The sequence below is a fragment of the Pelodiscus sinensis genome, unplaced genomic scaffold (assembly GCF_049634645.1).
Source record: "Pelodiscus sinensis isolate JC-2024 unplaced genomic scaffold, ASM4963464v1 ctg38, whole genome shotgun sequence".
In the NCBI taxonomy this organism is placed as follows: Eukaryota; Metazoa; Chordata; order Testudines; family Trionychidae; genus Pelodiscus; species Pelodiscus sinensis.
Window position 1 is genome coordinate 912352 of NW_027465857.1, and position 20752 is coordinate 933103.

Genomic DNA, 20752 nt, shown 5'->3' on the forward strand with positions numbered 1-20752 from the left:
CCCAAACTTGGGAAGTCATACAGTGTTTTATTCTCTAATTCGGAGGACCATAGGCCCAGTTTCAATTTGAATGCATTCACAGCACTGAGCATATGTGCTAAGTCTCTGTCCTTTCCCTGAAGTTCACAGTTCATCTCATTCAGTTTTGATGTCATATCTGGAAGGAACCCAAAGTCTAGCAACCATGCACTATCTGACAGCTCACTGTACACTTCATTCCTTGATTTAAGGAAAATGTTAATTTCAGGCATCAGCTCTAAAAATCTTTGCAGGACCTTTCCTCAACTTAACCACCTCACATCAGCATGGAGGATTAGTTCACCATAGGCAGCATCCAGTTCGTTGAGTAAGGATTTAAAGAGGCGATGCTGAAGGGGTCTTGCTCGAATTGAGTTTACAATCTTAACTACTTTCATTATATGAGAGAAGTCCATAACTTTACTTGCTAATACTTGCTGGTGGATTATACAGTGATAATTGACAAAAGAAGGGAAATCAGGATCATTCCTGCAAAATGCAACAAAGCCCGCATTTGTGCCAAGCATGACTGGTGCACCATCTGCTGTGATGGAAACCAATTTCTTGATGGGAATGTTTTTCTCAAGCACATACCTTTTGAATGTGTTGTATATACCCTCACCTCTTGTTCTCTCTTTAAGGGGCAAAAGGGTGAGAAGATCCTCTTTAATTGTCATATCCTTAAAAACCATACACACAAAAACAATCAGCTGGGCAGTGTCGGTCATGTCAATAGATTCATCAAACTGCAGTGAGAAGCATTTGCAGTCCTTCAGGTCCTGCTGTAGTTGCTGAAAGACGTCTTCTGACAAAGATTCCACTCTTCTTGCTACTGTGGAAGCACCAAGTGACACACCCTGGATCGCTGTCATTATTTCTTCTTTGTTTTTAAAATCTTTTAATAAAGAGTCAGCTGCTGCAATCATTGCTTCTTTAATTATTTCGCCATCTGTGAATGATTTCTTATGTTTTGCCAGCAAATGGCAAATACGAAATGATGCTTCAGGGCAGGCCTTGCCTTTTGCTGCTGGTTTAAAAAAATGACTGTCGAGCTTTCAAAATGGCCTTCAGTTCATTAACTTTCTTTGTACGTAGCATGCTGTTCAAGGGAAAACTATCCTTGAATTTACTATGTACTGTTGTGTGGTGTCGTTCCAAATTGCTCCTTTTACTTAATGATAAACCTTTGATGACATATCAAGCATATGCTCTTATCTTTTACATTTGTGAACAGAAATTCATTTTCCCATTCCACGTGGAAGTTGTACATTTTTGATTTCTTAGGTGGCCTAGGTTTGCCATTCATGTTTATTGCCAGCCAGGGAGGTAGAGCTAAAATAAAAAGCAAGATAGCACTAAACTACCAAATGTGTGATATTTGTGTGTTGGTACAGTGTGGTGATATTATTGTCATGGACAGACCAAACACAGCTTTTACAGCTGTTTGGATTTAGAATTTAAAATTTTCATGATTTATTTGTGCATGCTAGTCAGTGTGGTCTGCTAGATCTGGAACCCAGCAGGGACAGCTTCACCAGGCCTTTCATAGGACCCTGCCGGACCCAGTTAGAATCATAGCTTCTGTCAGTGATGGATACACTCAAGACAGCACAGGTCAATAGGAGGGCCTCTCCAGGCTTTACTGCCACTGGGCTGGACGGGACCAGCTACACCTGGCCTGGGAGAGGACAGGGAAAGGAAAAGCAGCAGAGGTTCCATTCTCATTCCCAGGCACTGAGGAAAACTCCCCAGAAGGCAGGGCTGGGCAGGTCTATGTCTGGGGAGAGACTGAGGCTCCTAGAATATGGCACAGAGAGGAAGCTGCCTGGCCACTTGGCTGTGGCATTCAGCTGCCCCACTCCACTTGATGGGGTGGCTTCTCCTCTGTCAGTCCATGTGGAACATGGTGCACCTGGGCTGAACACAGTAGCCTCCCCACAAATTGAAATTAAGGGGATTGTTCAAATTTACAAGGGGAGCGGATCGGGGCAGAAGAGGGGTGAGACTGTGAGGGTGAAGGTGGGCTGTATGGCATCATAGCTCACAAAACTGCGGGGTGCTGGGGAAATTCAGGGGGATATACACCCCACATGGGGGTGGGTAGGGAAATCCCTGGCTGATTGCCATGGCCAACCAGCTTCTCCTGTGCACCAGCCCACGTGGAGCGCGGTGCACCCTGGCTGAGCGCCATGGCCAGCTGGCCGGGCAGCCACTTCTGTTCCCGCCCGCCCGGCTGCCTTGCGCTCAGCCCGGGAAGCTTGCTCCAGCACAGCTGGAGCTAGGTGCAGCCTCCCTGGCCAGCTGGCCATGGCGCTCAGCCAGGGTGCACCACGCTCCACGTGGGCTGGTGCACAAGGGAAGCCGCCGATCAGCTGGAGCATGGGGAAGCCTCCTCCGGGCTGAAACCACAGCCAGCTGGCTGGGGTTTTTCAGACCTCCCACCATTCCTCGCAGCTATTCACCGCTGGTGTTGCTTGGTGAGTAGCTGCTCTTCAAATGAGGAAATCTAATGTAAAGGTACTGCGCATGCGCGCAGTTCAGAGAGGGCTCAAGAGCTACTCTTAGAGCCGCTGAGAGCGACCGGTAGATCGCGATCTACCGGTTGGTGACCACGGGACTAGACCATCCCTGATACACATTTATCTAACCTACTCTTAAATATCTCCAGAGATGGGGATTCCACAACCTCCCTGGGCAATTTATTCCAGTGTTTGACCACCCTGATAGTTAGGAACTTTTTCCTAATGTCCAACCTAAACCTCCCTTGCTGCAGTTTAAGCCTATTGCTTCTTGCTCTATCCTCGGAGGCCAAGATGAACAAGTTTTCTCCTTCCTCCTCGTGACACCCTTTTAGATACTTGAAAACGGTTATCATGTCCCCCCTCAATCTTCTCTTTTCCAAACTAAACAAGCCCAGTTCTTTCAGCCTTCCTTCATAGGTCATGTTCTCTAAACCTTTAATCGTTTTTGTTGCTCTTCTCTGGACCCTCTCCAATTTCTCCACATCTTTCTTGAAATGCGGTGCCCAGAACTGGACACAATACTCCAACTGAGGCCTAACCAGCGCACAGTAGAGCGCAAGAATGACTTCTCATGTCTTGCTCACAACACACCTGTTAATGCATCCCAGAATCATGTTTGCTTTTTTTGCAACAGCATCACACTGCTGACTCATATTTAGCTTGTGGTCCACTATAACCCCTAGATCCCTTTCTGCCGTACTCCTTCCCAGACAGTCACTTCCCATTCTGTATGTGTGAAACTGATTGTTCCTTCCTAAGTGGAGCACTTTGCATTTGTCTTTATTAAACTTCATTCTGTTTACCTCAGACCATTTCTCCAGTTTGTCCAGATCATTTTGAATTATGACCCTATCCCCCAGAGCAGTCGCAACCCCTCCCAGCTTGGTATCATCTGCAAACTTAATAAGCGTACTTTGTATGCCAGTATCTAAATCGTTGATGACGATATTGAACAGAGCCGGTCCCAAAACAGACCCCTGCGGAACCCCACTTGTCATACCTTTCCAGCAGGATTGTGAACCATTAATAACTACTCTCTGAGTACGGTTATCCAGCCAGTTATGCACCCACCTTATAGTAGCCCCATCTAAGTTGTATTTGCGTAGTTAATTGATAAGAATATCATGTGAGACCGTATCAAATGCCTTCCTAAAGTCAAGGTATACCACATCCACCGCTTCTCCCTTATCCACAAGACTCGTTATCTTATCAAAGAAAGCTATTGGATTGGTTTGACATGATTTGTACTTTACAAATCCATGCTGGCTGTTCCCTATCACCTTGCCACCTTCCACGTGTTTACAGATGATTTCCTTAATTACTTGCTCCATTATCTTCTCTGGCACAGAAGTTAAACTAACTGGTCTGTAGTTTCCTGGGTTGTTCTTTTTTCCCTTTTTATAGATGGGCACTAGATTTGCCCTTTTCCAGTCTTCTGGAATCTCTCCTGTCTCCCATGATTTTCCAAAGATGATAGCTAGAGGCTCAGATACCTCCTCTGTCAGCTCCTTGAGTATTCTAGGATGCATTTCATCAGGCTCTGGTGACTTGCAGGCATCTACCTTTTCTAGGTGATTTTTAACGTGTTCTTGTTTTATTTTATCGTCTAAACCTCCCCCCTTCCCACTAGCATTCACTATGTTAGGCATTCCTACAGACTTCTCGGTGAAGACCAAAACAAAGAAGTCATTGAGCATCTCTTCCATTTCCAAGTTTCCTGTTACTGTTTCTCCCTCCTCACTGACCAGTGGGCCTACCCTGTCCTTGGTCTTCCTCTTGCTTCTAATGTATTTATAAAAAGTCTTCTTGTTTCTCTTTATTCCCGTAGCTAGTTTGAGCTCATTTTGTGCCTTTGCCTTTCTAATCTTGCCCCTGCATTCCTGTGCTGTTTGCCTATATTCATCCTTTGTAATTTGTTCTAGTTTCCATTTTTTATGACTCCTTTTTTATTTTAGATCATGGAAGATCTCCTGGTTAAGCCAAGGCGGTCTTTTGCCATATTTTCTATCTTTCCTACGCAGCAGAATAGCTTGCTTTTGGGCCCTTAATGTCCCTTTGAAAAACTACCAACTCTCCTCAGTTGTTTTTCCCCTCAGTCTCGATTCCCATGGGACCTTACCTATCAGCTCTCTGAGCTTACCAAAATCCGCCTTCCTGAACTCCATTGTCTCTATTTTGCTGTTCTCCCTTCTACCCTTCCTTAGGATTGTGAACTCTATGATTTCATGATCACTTTCACCCAAGCTGCCTTCCACTTTCAAATTCTCAACCAGTTCCTCCCTATTTGTTAAAATCAAGTCTAGAACAGCTTCCCCCCTAGTAGCTTTTTCAACCTTCTGAAATAAAAAGTTGTCTTCAGTGCAGTCCAAGAACTTATTGGATGGTCTGTGCCCCGCTGTGTTACTTTCCCAGCATATATTTGGATAGTTGAAGTCCCCCATCACCACCAAATCTTGGGCTTTGGATGATTTTGTTGATCAATCTGGGTAGGTGGCCTGTAGTAGACTCCTAGCATGACATCACCCTTGTTTTTTACCCCTTTTAGCCTAACCCAGAGACTCTCAACATGCCTGTCTCCTATGTCCATCTCCACCTCTGTCCAAGTGTGTATATTTTTAATATATAAGGCAACACCTCCTCCCTTTTTTCCCCTGTCTATCCTTCCTGAGCAAGCTGTACCCTTCCATCCCAACATTCCAATCATGTGTATTATCCCACCAAGTTTCTGTGATGCCAACAATGTCATAGTTGTATTTATTTATTAGCACTTCCAGTTCTTCCTGCTTATTACCCATACTTCTCGCATTTGTATATAGGCATCTAAGATACTAATTTGATCTTGCCTCCCGGTTTTGCCCTGACCCTCCTTTCTCTCTGTCATTATAGCCCACACTCCCTTCCATTTCTGACCCATCTCCCAGGTCTCCATGTTCTCCGCTTACCTGTGGGCTTTGCTCACCTGTCCCCGTCGAACCTAGGAAGGGTTGGTTGCTCTTGGGCTACTCTGCCCTACCCCAAAAGTATGCACTGGGCTCCTTCCCTGCCCTATCCTAGCCTAAGAACATAAGAATGGCCGTACTGGGTCAGACCAAAGGTCCTTCTAGCCCAGTAGCCTGTCTGCCGACAGTGGCCAGCACCAGGTGCCCCAGAGAGGGTGGACCGAAGACAATGATCAAGCAATTTGTCTCCTGCCATCCGAGCCGGCGCATCCATTGAAATGAAAGGATTTGATTAAATGAACCTAATGGGAATGGTTATTTTTGCTGTTTACTCTGTTTGATTGAGCTAGGATTGTTCTTGTTTACTCAGCGAACTCTGGTCTGAATCCCCGAGTGCCACTGGGAACGGAAGGGGTTTCTTTATGCCTGTTTTATTCTGCTGATCTCCTGCTGACTCTCCATTAGGCTCCGGGAAGAGTGGGCTAGCTTAGGAAAAGGGGCTACATTCCCAGCTCTCACCTGTCCCCGTATGCACCGTCTTCAGCCCCCCAAACCATTTTAGAAATGAGGGTCTGGCTGAACCTTTTGTTGTGCTCTGAAGTCTCTGCATGTGGCTCTCTCACATCTTGTTTCTGCCAACACTGGGGCTGGGAGTGCCAATCTTCCTTGGGAAAAGCTGTTCTCGTGGTCGGTCCAGCAACGATCGGCTTTGCTAGTCCTCTTTCCAGTGACCCTGGGATGTTCAGCCCTGCTTAGCAGCTCCCCAGGGCTCGTCCGGGACGGGAATAAGAGTCTGTTTCCCAGAAGCTGTCCAGCTGTCCCAGAAGCTGTGTAACATGGAACCTGATCTAAGTGGGTAGTAAATATGTCTTAGCCCTCTCCAGGAGGGAGGTGCTGCAGTGTGTGTGACAAGCAGCTACTAGATTTCCTAGAGTAGATTCACTGAGGCAGTTTGCACCTGGCTTGAACTTTCAGGGTTTCACCCCAAGCCAGGTATTGGCGTGGTGGGAAGAGTTTACCATGAATCCCAGAGCCTGGCGGAATTAATTTGGTTTCTGGTTTTGTTGAAACGCCCTTAAAGGTTTGCCCTGGCACACAGGGCTGCCAAGCAGACCTGGCTGGAGACGAGTGCACGTGACGGATGAATTTGCATCAGTGTCATGGGGACCTTGTAGGGTTGGGATGGCTTTGGATGCCAAAGTAGGTGCAGCTGGGTAGTTCTTCCTCTTGTAAAGGTTGAAGGTTTAGACCCCGTTTGAAACTCCTGAAGGGTGACAGTTCTCCTGGACCCCAAAGGCAGGAAGTGTTTGGGCTGTACTGGGTGCTTTGCTCAGCTCTTCTCAGCATGGTCTGGCTCTGCCAAGGTGTGGAGCCCTGCTGTGTAATGTTGAGAGCTCACTGCTTCCTACCTCCTTCAGTAGGGCTCAGCTCATTGATTTGAGCCCCAGATGAGCTGTCGGATACACAATATCCCCAACCCCCCATTTCATCCATTCTCTTTTAGAGAGAGCTTGGGGTTAAAGGGCTCCCCCTCTCCCCACTTTACAGTGACCTGGTTCCGCATCATCTGCAAAGATTTCAGGAGATGGATTCTCTAGTGTTGGTCTCCGACTATTGAAGCAAAGCATCCCGGGTACAGCTGTTCCTCTGTCTTAATTTTCCTGCATATTAAGTCCCTGTCCAAATGTTGTCACTTGCATAGCTCCTGGGGAGAGAGGGAGACATTAGGCAGCTTTACCGTTATTTTGTTAAATAATGCTTTTATCAGGAGGTAATCCTGAAGCTGGGTTCTGTAATGTAAACCTGTATTCCTGCGGCACATTTCATTTACCTGCATTCTACCATGTGTCAGCTTTGGGGCCTTCACGGCCCATCTCAGCTCTACGTGTTTTTAGCTCCATGGTTTCTAATAACTGCAAACATATTATGAAAAGTCTCGGGGGGAGGAGGGGAGGGAAGCGTTAGCCTGTATCTGTAAAAACCACGAGGACTCCTGGGGAACCTTAGAGACTAACTGATATGCTTGGGCATAAGATCTCGTGGGCAAACCAGACTCCTCAGTCTCGGCGTTCCCCAAACGATACGGAGCTGGGTAGACTCCTTTCTTTCCCCCAGCCAGTCTTTTCCTGAGTGGAAAAGGGAGGTGGGTGTTGAAGGGAACCCAGGGCCACCCTCTACTCTGGGTTCCAGCCCAGGGCAATGTGACAGCAACTGCCTATGAGAGTCTCCAACACCTGCTATGAGACAGCTACAAAAACCCTGGGCTGCTCCCCCACACCTTCCCCAGCACCTTTGTGCTCTCAGGCCCGTCCGCCTAGTCTCCACTGGTGCGTGCTCCTCCTAGACCCTCTGCAGCCCTCCCTCCGTCCTCTCAGCCCCTCGCACACCCAAACTAACTGCAGAGAAGCCTTTTTATAAGCAGCCTCAACTGGTTCTTTAGTTGGCCCCAGGTGTTCGAATTAGCCTAGGCTCACCTGACTCTGCAAGCACAGAATCAGCTCCAGGTGCTCAGCTGCTCTGACTGACTTTGGCTAGCTCTCACCGGTTCTGGACTAGCCTCTGCCCGTTACCCTGGGAACAGAGATGCTCGGTCTAAGGCTAATATACCTCCCTTCCGTCACTTTTCTGTATCCCTCTGGCCTGGCCCTGTCACAGCACCAGGCTGCTCCGGGGTGGCACTGGGTGGCAAGTCACCTGCATGCCTTTGGATATCAACCCCACGGCCAACACTGGAGGCTGCACGTGGTTAAATACTGCAAGCCAGAGCCTGAACTGGTGTCAATCGGTGTAGCCTAGTCCAAGTCAGTGGAGCTACCAGGATTTACCTCAGCTGGGGCTCTGTGCCTGTCAGAAACCACCAGGGAGCCTGCAGAAGAGACGGTCTGGCAGGGAGAGCTTAGATCTTGGTGTCCTGTCAACATTCAGGCTGCTGCTGCCAGAGGCTTGGCAGTTACCTGGGGACGAGGTGCTGAGGCTACGGAGCCACGACCAGGTGCAGAGAAGCCCAGGGAAATGAACGGCTCGCCTGAGCTGCTGTTCTATCCGTGGCTCCCATGGCTTTCTGGCCTTGTGTTACAAAGCCCCCAAGTGGCTGGCCCGATTCCTGTCCTTCGGGGTCATCTGTCCTCCAGGCGGACGGAAGCACCTACTCCCCTTGAAAGGAATCCAATGAATCCAAAATGTGTCAAGAGCAGAGAAGAGTAAAACGCCCCGATTCCTCCCTCTTGTGAGCTTCCACACAAATAAATGGGTAGCAGGTTTAAAACTAATAAAAGAAAGTTCTTCTTCACACAGCGTGTAGTAAACCTGTGGAACTCCTTGCCAGAGGAGGCTGTGAAGGCTAGGACTATAATAGAGTTTAAAGAGAAGCTAGATAATTTCATGGAGGTTAGGTCCATAAAAGACTATTAGCCAGGGGTTAAAATGGTGTCCTTGGCCTCTGTTTGTCAGAGGCTGGAGAGGGATGGCAGGACACAAATCGCTTGATCATTGTCTTCGGTTCACCCTCTCTGGGGCACCTGGTGCTGGCCACTGTCGGCAGACAGGATACTGGGCTAGACGGGCCTTTGGTCTGACCCAGTACGGCCGTTCTTATGTTCTTATGTTCTTAAATGCGCCTGAGGTCTGTGCCTTTCAGCAGCACTTGTAGACGGCTTTCACTCCTGAGGGGTGACCTTCCTCTGAGGTGCAATTTTCCTAAACGGCGTCTCACAGGAAGCTCATCCTCCATCCCTACAAATGCGTAAAACGAGATTGGGCCTGTCACCGGAAATATACTGCAGGGAAGGATTGGCTGAGAGAGGTGACCTTTGAACTCTGTTCTGGGGCTCCTTCACGTACCTTCATTGTGTTCTCCACAGACTTATTTCCGGGGTTTGCTCTTTGTATTTGAACCAGAGCGTCTGGTCGTCTTCCTTCCCAGTGCCCGATACTGTTCATTCTTGCAGTGAAATTGCAGGGCTGGGTCACCCTGGATTGTAGGTTCAGAACCATGGGACAGCGCATGCACTTCAGGGTTTGGCACAAAGAGGAGTTGAGTTGAGAAAATAGAAAAGCTGCTGCACAACCACAGATAATTGCAACACCGACAAAGGGCGCACAGACAAATACAGGCCACGTAAATGGCTGTCCGCAGTGATATTCGCTTCTCCAACCTTCCAGTGTGACAGGTATCCTGTGAGACGTGGCGATTCTTTTCTCTCTCAGTAAGAAAGTGAATTCTTGTAAATTCTCTCATAAGTAATTTTCTGCACTTCATTGCAGGAAACAAGACTGTCCTGGCAAAGAGGCTTGTGTTTTCCCTTTTGTATACAGACCGTATCTACCTTATTACAGTAAGGCTGCTGCGAGGAAGCCGCTTTTTGCTGGAAAAAAAGCCAACTTCATTTTACAGCTCTCCGTATAGCAAGGGATTGTACTTCTGGCTATTGTGGGAATGTTTTTAATCTCGGTGTTGCTTGGTCTTCGGAGCTGTAAAATGCGCCGAGTTAATAAATCATCAAAACCAAGGACATAACCTTGATTCTTTGTGCACTATCAATACATGATTTAGTGCAATCATGAAATGGAACAACGGTGCCATTCATGGATTTCTGCATTTTTGGGACCCGTACTGTTCAATATCTTCATCAATGATGTAGATATTGGGATAGACAGTACACTTATTAAGTTTGCAGATGATACCAAACTGGGTGGGGTTGCAACTTCTTTGGAGGATAGGAACATAATTCAAAATGACCTTAGCAAGTTAGAGAAATGGTCAGAGGTAAACAGGATGAGGTTTAATAAAGAGAAATGCAAAGTGCTCCACTTAGGAAGGAACAATCAGTTCCATACATACAAGATGGGAAGCGACTGTCTAGGAAGGAGCATGGCGGAAAGGGATCTAGGGGTCATAGTGGACCACAAGTTGAATATGAGCCAACAGTGTGATGCTGTTGCAAAAAAAGCAAATATGATTCTAGGTTGTATCAACAGGTGTGTTGTAAGCAAAACTCGTGAAGTCATTCTGCCACTCTACTCTGCACTAGTTAGGCCTCAGCTGGAGTACTGTGTCCAGTTCTGGGCGCCACATTTCAAGAAAGATGTGGAGAAATTGGAAAGGGTACAGAGAAGAGCGACAAGAATGATTAAAGGTTTAGAGAACATGACCTATGAAGCCAGGCTTCATGAACTGGGCTTGTTTAGTTTGGAAAAAAGAAGATTAAGGGGGGACATGATAGCGGTTTTCAAATATCTAAAAGGGTGTCACAAGGAGGAAGGCGAAAATTTGTTCCTCTTGGTTTCTGAGGACAGGACAAGGAGTAATGGGCTTAAAGTGCAGCAGGGGAGGTTTAGATTGGACATTAGGAAAAAATTCCTAACTGTCAGGGTGGTCAAATATTGGAATAAATTGCCAAGGGAGGTGGTGGAATCTCCCTCTCTGGAGATATTTAAGAACAGGTTAGATAGACATCTGTCAGGGATGGTGTAGACGGAGCTTGATCCTGCCTTGAGGGCGGGGGGCTGGACTCGATGACCTCTCGAGGTCCCTTCCAGTCCTATTATTCTATGATTCTATGATCCTTCTCCAGCCTCTGACAGAGGCCAAGGACACCATTTTATCCCCTAACCTCCATGAAATTATCTAGCTTCTCTTTAAACTCTGTTATAGTCCTAGCCTTCACAGCCTCCTCTGGCAAGGAGTTCCACAGGTTGACTACACGCTCCTCTAGCAAGGAGTTCCACAGGTTGACTACAAGCCTAGCTATCCATTTGCCCGCAAAAGCTAGGAAAAAAAAACCCAAACACTGTTTGGTTTGGACTCTCTGGCTGTGCAGATTTAACCTTCTGTGCGCCTTTCTCCAAGGCAGCAGCAGAAAAAAAGAAAGGGGGGGAAAAAAACCCCCAAACTTCCAAACAGCAAAACAGAGAAGAAAACAAGTGTCATGTTAAAATCGTGAGGTCTGTGTTCCGGGTTCAAAATGATCCCTCTGCTCTGCCACCATGTTAGGGCTGTTCCCACTCTGGTACTCTGAGTGCAGAAGGTGGGGGCGGGCAAGAGCGCTTCAAAGCCTTGCCTCTACAGGCACTGGTTACAAAAACCTTCCCTCCGGAATCCTAATACACAGATTTTGGGGAATTGCTGCCACCATCAAGTGCTTTCTTTATGCCTAAAAAGCAGGGGTGAACACTTGAACCCAACCCCAGGGGTACCCCAAGCTCTTTTGCCCCAAAGTGATTTTTATTACAAAATACAAGATAAACTTGAGAGAGAAAACTTGGTTGCTAAATGTTACAGAGCAACTGAGGAAACTGAATTAAAACCGGAAAAAAAACCTCTGGCACAGTGTTAGATGGTAAAGGGGGTGAGGAGGCATAGAATCTCACAGAGCAGTTCAAACCAAACCACAAAATAAAGAAAAGTTACCCTGAACGCGACTGGACTCACATTTCCCTGGTCCTCACTTCTAATTTTCTCTTTGTTCAGTCGGCTCCCACACCCTGAATTTGGGGGGGGGAGATAATCCTGCCTGGGTATAAATCATTTTGTGTGTCAACTCCCGGTCTAACTCTCCCACCCACAGAAAGCAGGCAGGGGATCTATATCCAATTCAAATTCCAAGTCTCTGTCTCGATTGGTTCGCCTGGCCCCCTGGCTAACACCTTTGCTAGGTAACTGAGTCAACCCCTTAGTCACTGAGGGTACGTCTACACTACAGTGCTAGTTCGAACTAACTTAGTTCGAATTAGTTAATTCGAACTAAGCTAATTCGAACTAACGCGTCTAGAACTAAAAACTAGTTTGAATTAGCGTTTTGCTAATTCGAACTAGCAAGTCCACATTGAGTGGACTCTGAACAGGGCTTAAGGATGGCCGGAAGCAGTGCCGGCAGGGCATCAGAGGAGGACTTAGAGCGTGGAGATGCTGTCTCAGGCTAGCCGAGGGCTGTGCTTAAAGGGTCCCGACCCCCACCCCTGACAGACAGTTCTCAGGGGTGCCCCGCTTGAAAACCAGTCCTGGCTTGGATTGCCTGGAGTACCCACACTGGGCACATCACACCACTCTGCCATCAGCCCGGCTGCACTTGCCGCAGACTGCCATCTGGGGAGAGGGGGCAATCGGGGGGCTGCAGGAGAGCTTCCACCCTCAGAAGCCCGCAGAGCCAGCCCAGTCCTCCCCATCGGGGGTGCGTACCCCATTCCTCCCTCACCTCCTTCCACTTACCCTTCCCTAGCCCCCCTTCTTATTGATGTACAAAATAAAGATAACGTTTCTTCCAACATTGACTCTGTCTTTATTGAACAAAACTGGGGGAGACTGGGAAAAGGAGGTGGGAGAGGGGAGGGCAACTAACATGATCAGGGGTTGGGAACAGGTCCCAGATGAAGAGAGGCTACAGAGACTGGGACTGTTCAGCTTAGAAAAGAGGAGACTGAGGGGGGACAGGATAGAGGTCTCTAAAAGCAGGGGTTGGGTGGAGAGGGTGCATTCAGAAAAGTTCTTCATGAGTTCCCATAAAGAAGGACTAGAGGACACCAAAGGAAAGGAATGGGTAGCAGGCTTCAAACTAGTAAGAGACAGTTGTTGTTCACAAAGCAAATAGTTAACCTGCGGAACTCCTTGCTGCAGGAGGCTGTGAAGGCTACAACTAGAACAGAGTTTAAAGGGAAGTGAGATCAAGTCATGGAGGCTGGGTCCATGGAGTGGTATTAGCCAGGGGATAGGAGTGGTGTCCCTGACCAAAGTTTGTGGAAGGCTGGAGAGGGATGGCACGAGACAAATGGCTTGGTCACTGTCTTCGGTCCATCCCCTCCAGGGTCCCTAGGGTTGGCCGCTGTCGGCAGACAGGCTACTGGGCTAGATGGACCTTTGGTCTGACCCAGGACGGCCATTGTAAGCTCAGGGCTCAGGGTCGGGGGTCTCAGTGGACCCCCTTGATTTTCATGCACACCTGCTCGTGGGTGGCCAGGCTGGCAGCTCTCTTGCCCTAGACGGCCACGTTCCTGTGCCTAGTGCGGAGATCGTGGACGAGGTCCACGATGTCCGCACTAGCCCAGGAAGGTGCCCGCCTCTTGAGGTCCAGGGCAAGCTCCCGGGAGCCGCCAGCCTGGTCCCGGGAAGAGGGGGTGGGCTGGGGGACATCGGGTGGGTGGCTCTGTGCCGTGCCAGGTGCAGGGTCTGCTGGCTGGGTGCTGGCAGGCTTGCACCTGGCACGGGCACCGTAGCCAGCCCGTGCCCCTTTAAGGGGTCCGGGGCCGGGAGGGGGGCATAGAGTTTCCCTGGTGTTGGCCAGAGTGGCCACCAGGGAAACCTGGGGAGGGCTAGCCTCCCACTAGTTTGAATTAAGGGGCTACACACCCCTTAATTCGAACTAGTAAGTTCGAACTAGGCTTAAGCCTCGTAAAATGAGGTTTTCCTAGTTCGAACGAAGCGCTCCGCTAGTTCGATTCAAATTCGAACTAGCGGAGCGCTAGTGTAGCGGCTATGAATGTTAGTTCGAACTAACATTGTAGCGTAGACATACCCTGAGGGTGTGTCTAGGCTACAGGGTTTTGTCGACAATAGTGGACTTTTGTTGACTAAACTCTACCTGTGTCCACACTGCCTTTGAGTTATGTTGACATAACGTTGACAAAACTCGGCAGTTTTGTCGACGTATGTAAACCTCATTCTACGAGGAATAACACCTTTTGTTGATAGTGTTCTGTCAATAGAAGGCATTATTGCATCTACACTGTCCTTTGCGTCCACACTGTTATGTCAACAAAACGGCTTGCTTTGTCGACAGAACTGGATGTAGTCTAGACGCTCTTTGTTGACAGAAGCTTTGTCGACAGTATCTGTCGACAAAACTTCTGTCGACAAAACCCTGTAGTCTAGACATACCCCGAGTGTTGGTCAGCTCTCCTCCTGTTCGTGAAAAAGGCTAATAACTACTTGCCAGTACTGCTGGCTATATAGGAATATGGACTGCCCCTTCCTGATTTACTCCTGCAGCCAGAGGTATGAGTATTCAAATTTGCACTGCTAATAAACTGAATGCAAACAAATGTATGCAGATTATACTAAGAAATGGGGCACTGACTTTAGTACCATTTCCTAGGAAAAGAAGGTTATGACCCATATCTGTCTGTACCGCATAGTGTAGGCACAGTAGGTGTGATATACCAGTATTCTAACAAGTCTATTGCTAAACTGCATTAGTTCTTGGGTTTTATGCTGTTTTCAATGGATTTTTGTGTTACAAAATTTGGAGAATCTAACTTGGGTTTCAAGTGTAAATGCGGTGTGCCACACGTCAAATGGGGGCTAATGTTTAATGGGACATTGTTAGGTCAAATTTGTGAAAAATAAGCTTCTACACAACCAATAAAACACTTTACATGAATCTCTTTTCAGTTGAGTGGAAGTGTTTTCAACAAATACTCCCTTGTAGTGTGTTAGCTATCCAAATAGTCAGAATTGTTATGCTACTGAAGAACCAGAAAGAGCAAATGATTTGATATTGACTTCAACCAAAACAAAACCCACCACAGTAGTCTGTTTTCATTGTCCAACCTGGAATACTAAAAAGTAATCTGTTAGCATAAATCATGATAAGGAAATGTAATTGTAAATTATTTCAGATTCAATTATAATACATGTTTGTAACAGTGGTAACAGAGGTAAACTAGTTTTTAAAATACAGCTTTTAACCTGACAGTGGTCGTCTTAATCTTCGGCATGCTGCATGTTCAAAGTGCTGTACAACCATTACTTAAGCCTTTAAAATGGTGATTTGCAATAATAGTAGTAAATGGATACATCTGAAGTCTGTTTAGGATTCACATTTATAAATTTCCACGCCAACAAGTTTTTATTCAAACACTAGCATTAAATGAAGAAGAGAATTTTTTTCTTCTAATTCTCCACAAACAGAAAAAGCTAGCAGCTGATGAAGACTGTCCTAAAATGTGTGCTTACAAGTTGGTGACTATCAAATTTAAATGGTGGGGACTACAGAACAAAGTAGAAAACTTTATCCAAAAGGTAAGAGTTGCTTATTAAATACTCTGTGGCATAGGTTTAAAAAAAAAATAGAAGTGAAAAGTTGTGAATTTTTTCTTCTGTTAAAATGTTATTGAAGACATTGGTCCATTTGCTTCTTCAGCATATCAAACCATTGATGTCTAAAGTCCCAAACCTGCAACCACTTATGTTGTCTTGTCACAGCTCAATCCCCCAACCTGACACTGAGTGCAGAGATGGGGGGCCGGCTAACTGAATAAGCTCTGTAAAACCTGTCTCTGTGATTTCCCAGAGACAAACTTATTCAATCTCAGTCTGTCTGAGATTTAAAAAAAAAAACCAAGACTGGTTTCTCGCTGCCACCACCCAAGTGATTCCAAGGAAATATAAAAATAAACCCTTTTCCAGGGAAGAGATCTCTTGGGAAATCCCGTTCCTAAGGTAAAGCTCTCCACCCTACCCCAACCTCTGTTTTGCTTGGAGTTGGGAAAAACAGAGGGGATCCACAGACAACAATGGACTCTGCCCTTGTAACTAGGCAGAGTCCTAAGGACACAACAATCAACCAATACCAGTTAATTAGAATAAAAAGAAAACTTTTATTATCAAAACAAAACTACTGTTGCAAGCATAGTAAATTGACTAGATGGTAAATAGCCATGAAGTGACATAGACTCAGGGAAAGTCCCTGGGCTGTAATCCTTAGTTACAAAAGAGAAAAACAATTGGCCAGCTCAGACATGATTTCCAAACTCCCAACAAGGAAAACAATAAACCCTGACAGACTAGCTAAACTTTTCCCTACTTACACATTGTAAGAAGTCCATTCTTGGAGAGAGAAGTGTCTCCCATCTCCCTCAATAGCTGGGAGAAACTGCTCTGATCTCAAACGAGAGAGAGAGAAAAACCCCTCTCTTCCAGTTTGAAATTCCTATCTGCATTTTTATTGGCTGATTGCCCGATGCAACCCCCCCACCCCCCCGCCAACACCTTTGCTAGGTACCTGAGTTAACCCCTTAGTCACCGGGTGCTGGTCAGCATTCCTTCTGAAATTATGACAATTGTCTTGACTGCTGTGAGTAGGCCCATTGACTTCAGCAGAAGTATTCATGATAGTAAAGTTAAGCACATATGTATTTGCAGGTTTGGGGCCTAAACGTATATGTGAACACTTAGGAGTGTCCTTTGCTTCCATTATTCTCTCTAGTTCAAAAAAAACAAACATTTATTTTATATAAAACATGAGTGCTTTGGTGCTTTTGCAGCAGTGTGTGCCCCAGAAGTCTTGTGAATGTCTTATTTTTGGTTTCAAGTATCAGAGGGGTAGCCATGTTAGTCTGAATCTGCAAAAGCGACAAGGAGTCCTGTGGCACCTTATAGACTAACAGATTTATCGGAGCATAAGCTTTCGTGGGCAAAGACCCACTTCGTCAGATGCATGTAGTGGAAATTTCCACAGGCAGGTATAAATATGCAGGCCAGGATCAGGCTGGAGATGATGAGGTGGATCCAATCAAGGAGAGTGAGGCCCACTTCTAGCAGCTGATCTGGAGATGTGAACACCAAGAGAGGAGAAGCTGCTTTTGTACTTGGCTAGCCATTCACAGTCTTTGTTTAATCCTAAACTGATGGTGTCACATTTGCAGATGAACTGTAGCTCTGCAGTTTCTCTTTGGAGTCTGGTCTTGAAGTTTTTTTGCTGCAGAATGGCTACCTTTAAATCTGCTACTGTGTGTCCAGGGAGACTGAAGTGTTCCCCTACAGGTTTTTGTATATTACCATTCCTGATATCTGATTTGTGTCCATTTATTCTTTTACGTATTTATACCTGCCTCTGGAAATTTCCACTACATGCATCTGACGAAGTGGGTCTTTGCTCACGAAAGCTTATGCTCCAATACATCTGCTAGTCTATAAGGTGCCACAGGACTCCTTGTCGCTTTCTCTAAGAATTTGGTAAGTAGTTAAGGGCTGCACTCTTCCATGATATTAATGGAGGAGCTGCGGGGTCTAGGAAGGAGGTTGGGTGCAGAAGGAAGCTTGGGGTAAGAGATTGGGATGCAGGAGGCAATGTGGGGTTTGGGTGAAGGAGGTGGTTGTAACGAGGCACAGGACTGGAGTGCAGGGGTTTGGGTTGTGACCTAGGGCAGGAGGGGATTGTGATCTGGGGCAAGGGATTGGGGTGCAGGAGGGGGGCAGAGGGCTTGGGTTATGTGGAGTAGGGGAGCAGGAAGGGGGGCAGTCAGGGAAGGGCGGGAGGGGCTGGGATGCCAGAGGCAGGCTCTGGCCAGGAGACTTACCTGGATGACTCCTGGCCAGCAGCCCAGCACGTTTGCCAGCCAGCCTACCTGGATGCCTGCCCTACTCCCACACAGGCTGCAGGGCCATGTGCATGTGTGAATAACTACAAGCTGGAGGGGAGGGGATGTGGTGCTTAGTGGCTGCCTGTTATTCAAACAGGCAGCTCTCATTAGCTGGTTTCTGGTCAGAAACTGGTCAATGGGATTGTGCTGGGGGCGTGGGGCAGCGCCTGAAGCCCACCCAATGCTCTCAGTGGTGAAAGTGAAATGGCCCAGCAGCCTTTTTTCTGAGCGGAATGCAGGGGGCGAGGCAAGCAGGGAGCCTGCCTGGGGCTCCCCACTGCATCCACAAGCCTGATCCAGTGGCTTGGCGGGCTGGATCCGGTCCGTGTGCCGTATTTTGCCCAGGCCTGCTGTAGTTGCTTATTTCATTTTAAGTTTTCTAAAATAGTGTAAACATACTAGGGTATGACCAGCATGTTCACATCCACTATTGATCTCACTGATTGATGTGAACAATTTAGGAATTCCAAATTCAGTGGATGAGAGTGTGTCCCCATCATTGTCCTCTCTCCTGTGAAGAAACACACAATGGCAGGTCCTGTGTAAGAATTTGCTGTGCTGTGTAAATAGAGTGAAGCTTGAATGACACAGAATAACGAACATACAGGCAGAGTGTTGCACCTTTGTCAGCTATTCTGTACCATGGGAAAATGTGCTGGACTGGTGGGTTATCCAAAACTGGATGTTTGGTAACTCTTTGCTAGGGTGTTGACTTATAAAGTATCAAAGTGGAGCTAATTGCTAGTTTCTGTGCACTGGAGGTGTTGGTTCTGACTGACAATACACCTGTGGCTAGCTGTCTTTAAAGCTTCATGCACTGCAATAAATACTATGGCAAGAAGACTCGAGACAGCAGCAGAGACTTGGAGTGAGACAAGGAAGATGTAGTAGCCCATGATACTAGTGGCACCTAGTAAGGACCAAACAATGCTGGGACCAGGCTTGCTTTAGGCTTCTACTTGAGTTGTTTGCTGTCCCAGGAAGAGGAGCTGCACATATCACAGATTTCTAACCAAACAATAGAAGAGGATAAACCAAATTGATTCCATAGTACGTGGCCTCACCACTTACATTCTAATGTACAAAAGAAACTTTATTGAAGGCACAGAAAGAAACCATCCCGACGCGTAGCAAGAGAGGCAAACATGGTAGGAGGCCGGATTGGCTTAAAGGGGAAATCCTTGGTGAGCTTAAGGAAGCTTACAAAAAGTGGAAACTTGGACAAATGACCAGGGAGGAGTTTGAATGTATAGCTCGAGAATGCCAGGGGGTTATCAGGAAGGCGAAAGCGCAAATGGAATTGCGACGGGCAAAGGATGTGAAGGATAACAAGAAAGGTTTCTACAGGCATGTTAACAAGAAGAAGGTGATCAGAGAGGGTGTGCGGCCCCTAATGGATGAAGGAGGTAACCTAGCGACAGATGATGTGGGGAAAGCTGAAGTACTCAATGCTTTCTTTGCCTCTGTATTCACGGACAAGGTGGGCTCCCGGACTAATGTGCTAAGTGATGCAAGATGGGATGAAGATGGACAGCCCTTGGTGGAGAAAGAAGAGGTTAAGAACTATTTAGAAAAGCTAAACGTACGCAAATCCATGGGTCCGGACTTAATGCATCCGAGGGTACTGAGGGAGTTGGCAAATGTCATTGAGGAGCCTTTGGCCATTATCTTTGAAAAGTCGTGGAGATCGGGAGAGTTCCCGGATGATTGGAAAAAGGCAAATGTAGTGCCCATCTACAAAAAAGGGAAGAAGGACGATCCAGGGAACTATAGGCCGGTCAGTCTTACCTCGGTTCCTGGAAAAATCATAGAAGGGATCCTTAAGGAATCCATTTTGAGGCACTTGGAAGAGAGGAAAGTGATCAGGAATAGTCAGCATGGATTCACAAAGGGCAAGTCGTGCCTGACCAATCTGATTAGCTTCTATGGTGAGGTAACTGGCTCGGTGGATGTGGGAAAGTCAGTGGATGTGATATACCTTGACTTGAGCAAGGCTTTTGATACGGTCTCCCACAATATTCTTGCCAGCAAGTTAAGGGAATGTGGATTGGATAAATGGACGGTAAGATGGATAGAAAGGTGGCTAGAAGGCCGGGCCCAGCGGGTAGTGATCAATGGCTCGATGTCAGTATGGCGGTCAGTTTCTAGCGGAGTGCCCCAAGGTTCAGTTCTAGGACCGGTTTTGTTCAATATCTTTATTAATGATCTGGATGGATTGCACCCTCAGCAAGTTTGCGGATGACACCAAGCTAGGGGGAGAGGTAGATACGCTGGAGGGCAGAGATAGGGTACAGAGTGACTTAGACAAATTGGAGGATTGGGCCACAAGAAATCTGATGAGGTTCAACAAGGACAAGTGTAGAGTCCTGCACTTGGGATGGAAGAATCCCAAGCATTGTTACAGGCTGGGGACCAACCAGTTAAGTAGTAGTTCTGCAGAAAAGGACCTGGGGGTTACAGTGGATGAGAAGCTGGATATGAGTCAACAGTGTGTCCTTGTAGCCAAGAAGTCTAATGGCATATTAGGGTGCATTAAGAGGAACGTTGCCAGCAGATCCAGAGATGTCATTATTCCTCTTTATTTGGCTTTGGTGAGGCCACATCTGGGGTATTGTGTCCAGTTCTGGGCCCCCCACTACAAAAAGGATGTGGACGCATTGGAGAGGGTCCAGCGGAGGGCAACCAAAATGATTAGGGGGCTGGAGCATATGACTTATGAGGAGAGGCTGAGGGAGTTGGGTGTGTTTAGTCTGCAGAAGCGAAGAGTGAGGGGGGGATTTGATAGCAGCCTTCAACTTCCTGAAGGGAGGTTCCAAAGAGGATGGAGAGAGGCTGTTCTCAGTAGTGACAGATGGCAGAACAAGGAGCAATGGTCTCAAGTTGTGGTGGGAGAGGTCCAGGTTGGATATTAGGAAAAAC

At 47.1% G+C, this 20752-nt stretch overlaps 1 protein-coding gene across 8 annotated transcripts in view; it reads left to right on the plus strand.

Moving 5' to 3' along the window:
- The window catches only part of LOC106731943 (phosphatidylinositol transfer protein beta isoform-like), a 168831-nt gene that overhangs the window by 89584 nt on the left and 58495 nt on the right, over window positions 1–20752 (plus strand). For 5 of the 8 annotated variants that reach the window (XM_075915691.1, XM_075915692.1, XM_075915697.1 and 2 more), the window contains one exon: window positions 15381–15491. The exons of the other annotated variants lie outside the window; for them this stretch is intronic. In XM_075915691.1, coding sequence (XP_075771806.1) covers window positions 15381–15491 — 111 coding nt within the window. The remainder of the gene's footprint in view (window positions 1–15380; window positions 15492–20752) is intronic. 8 annotated transcript variants of the gene reach the window in all.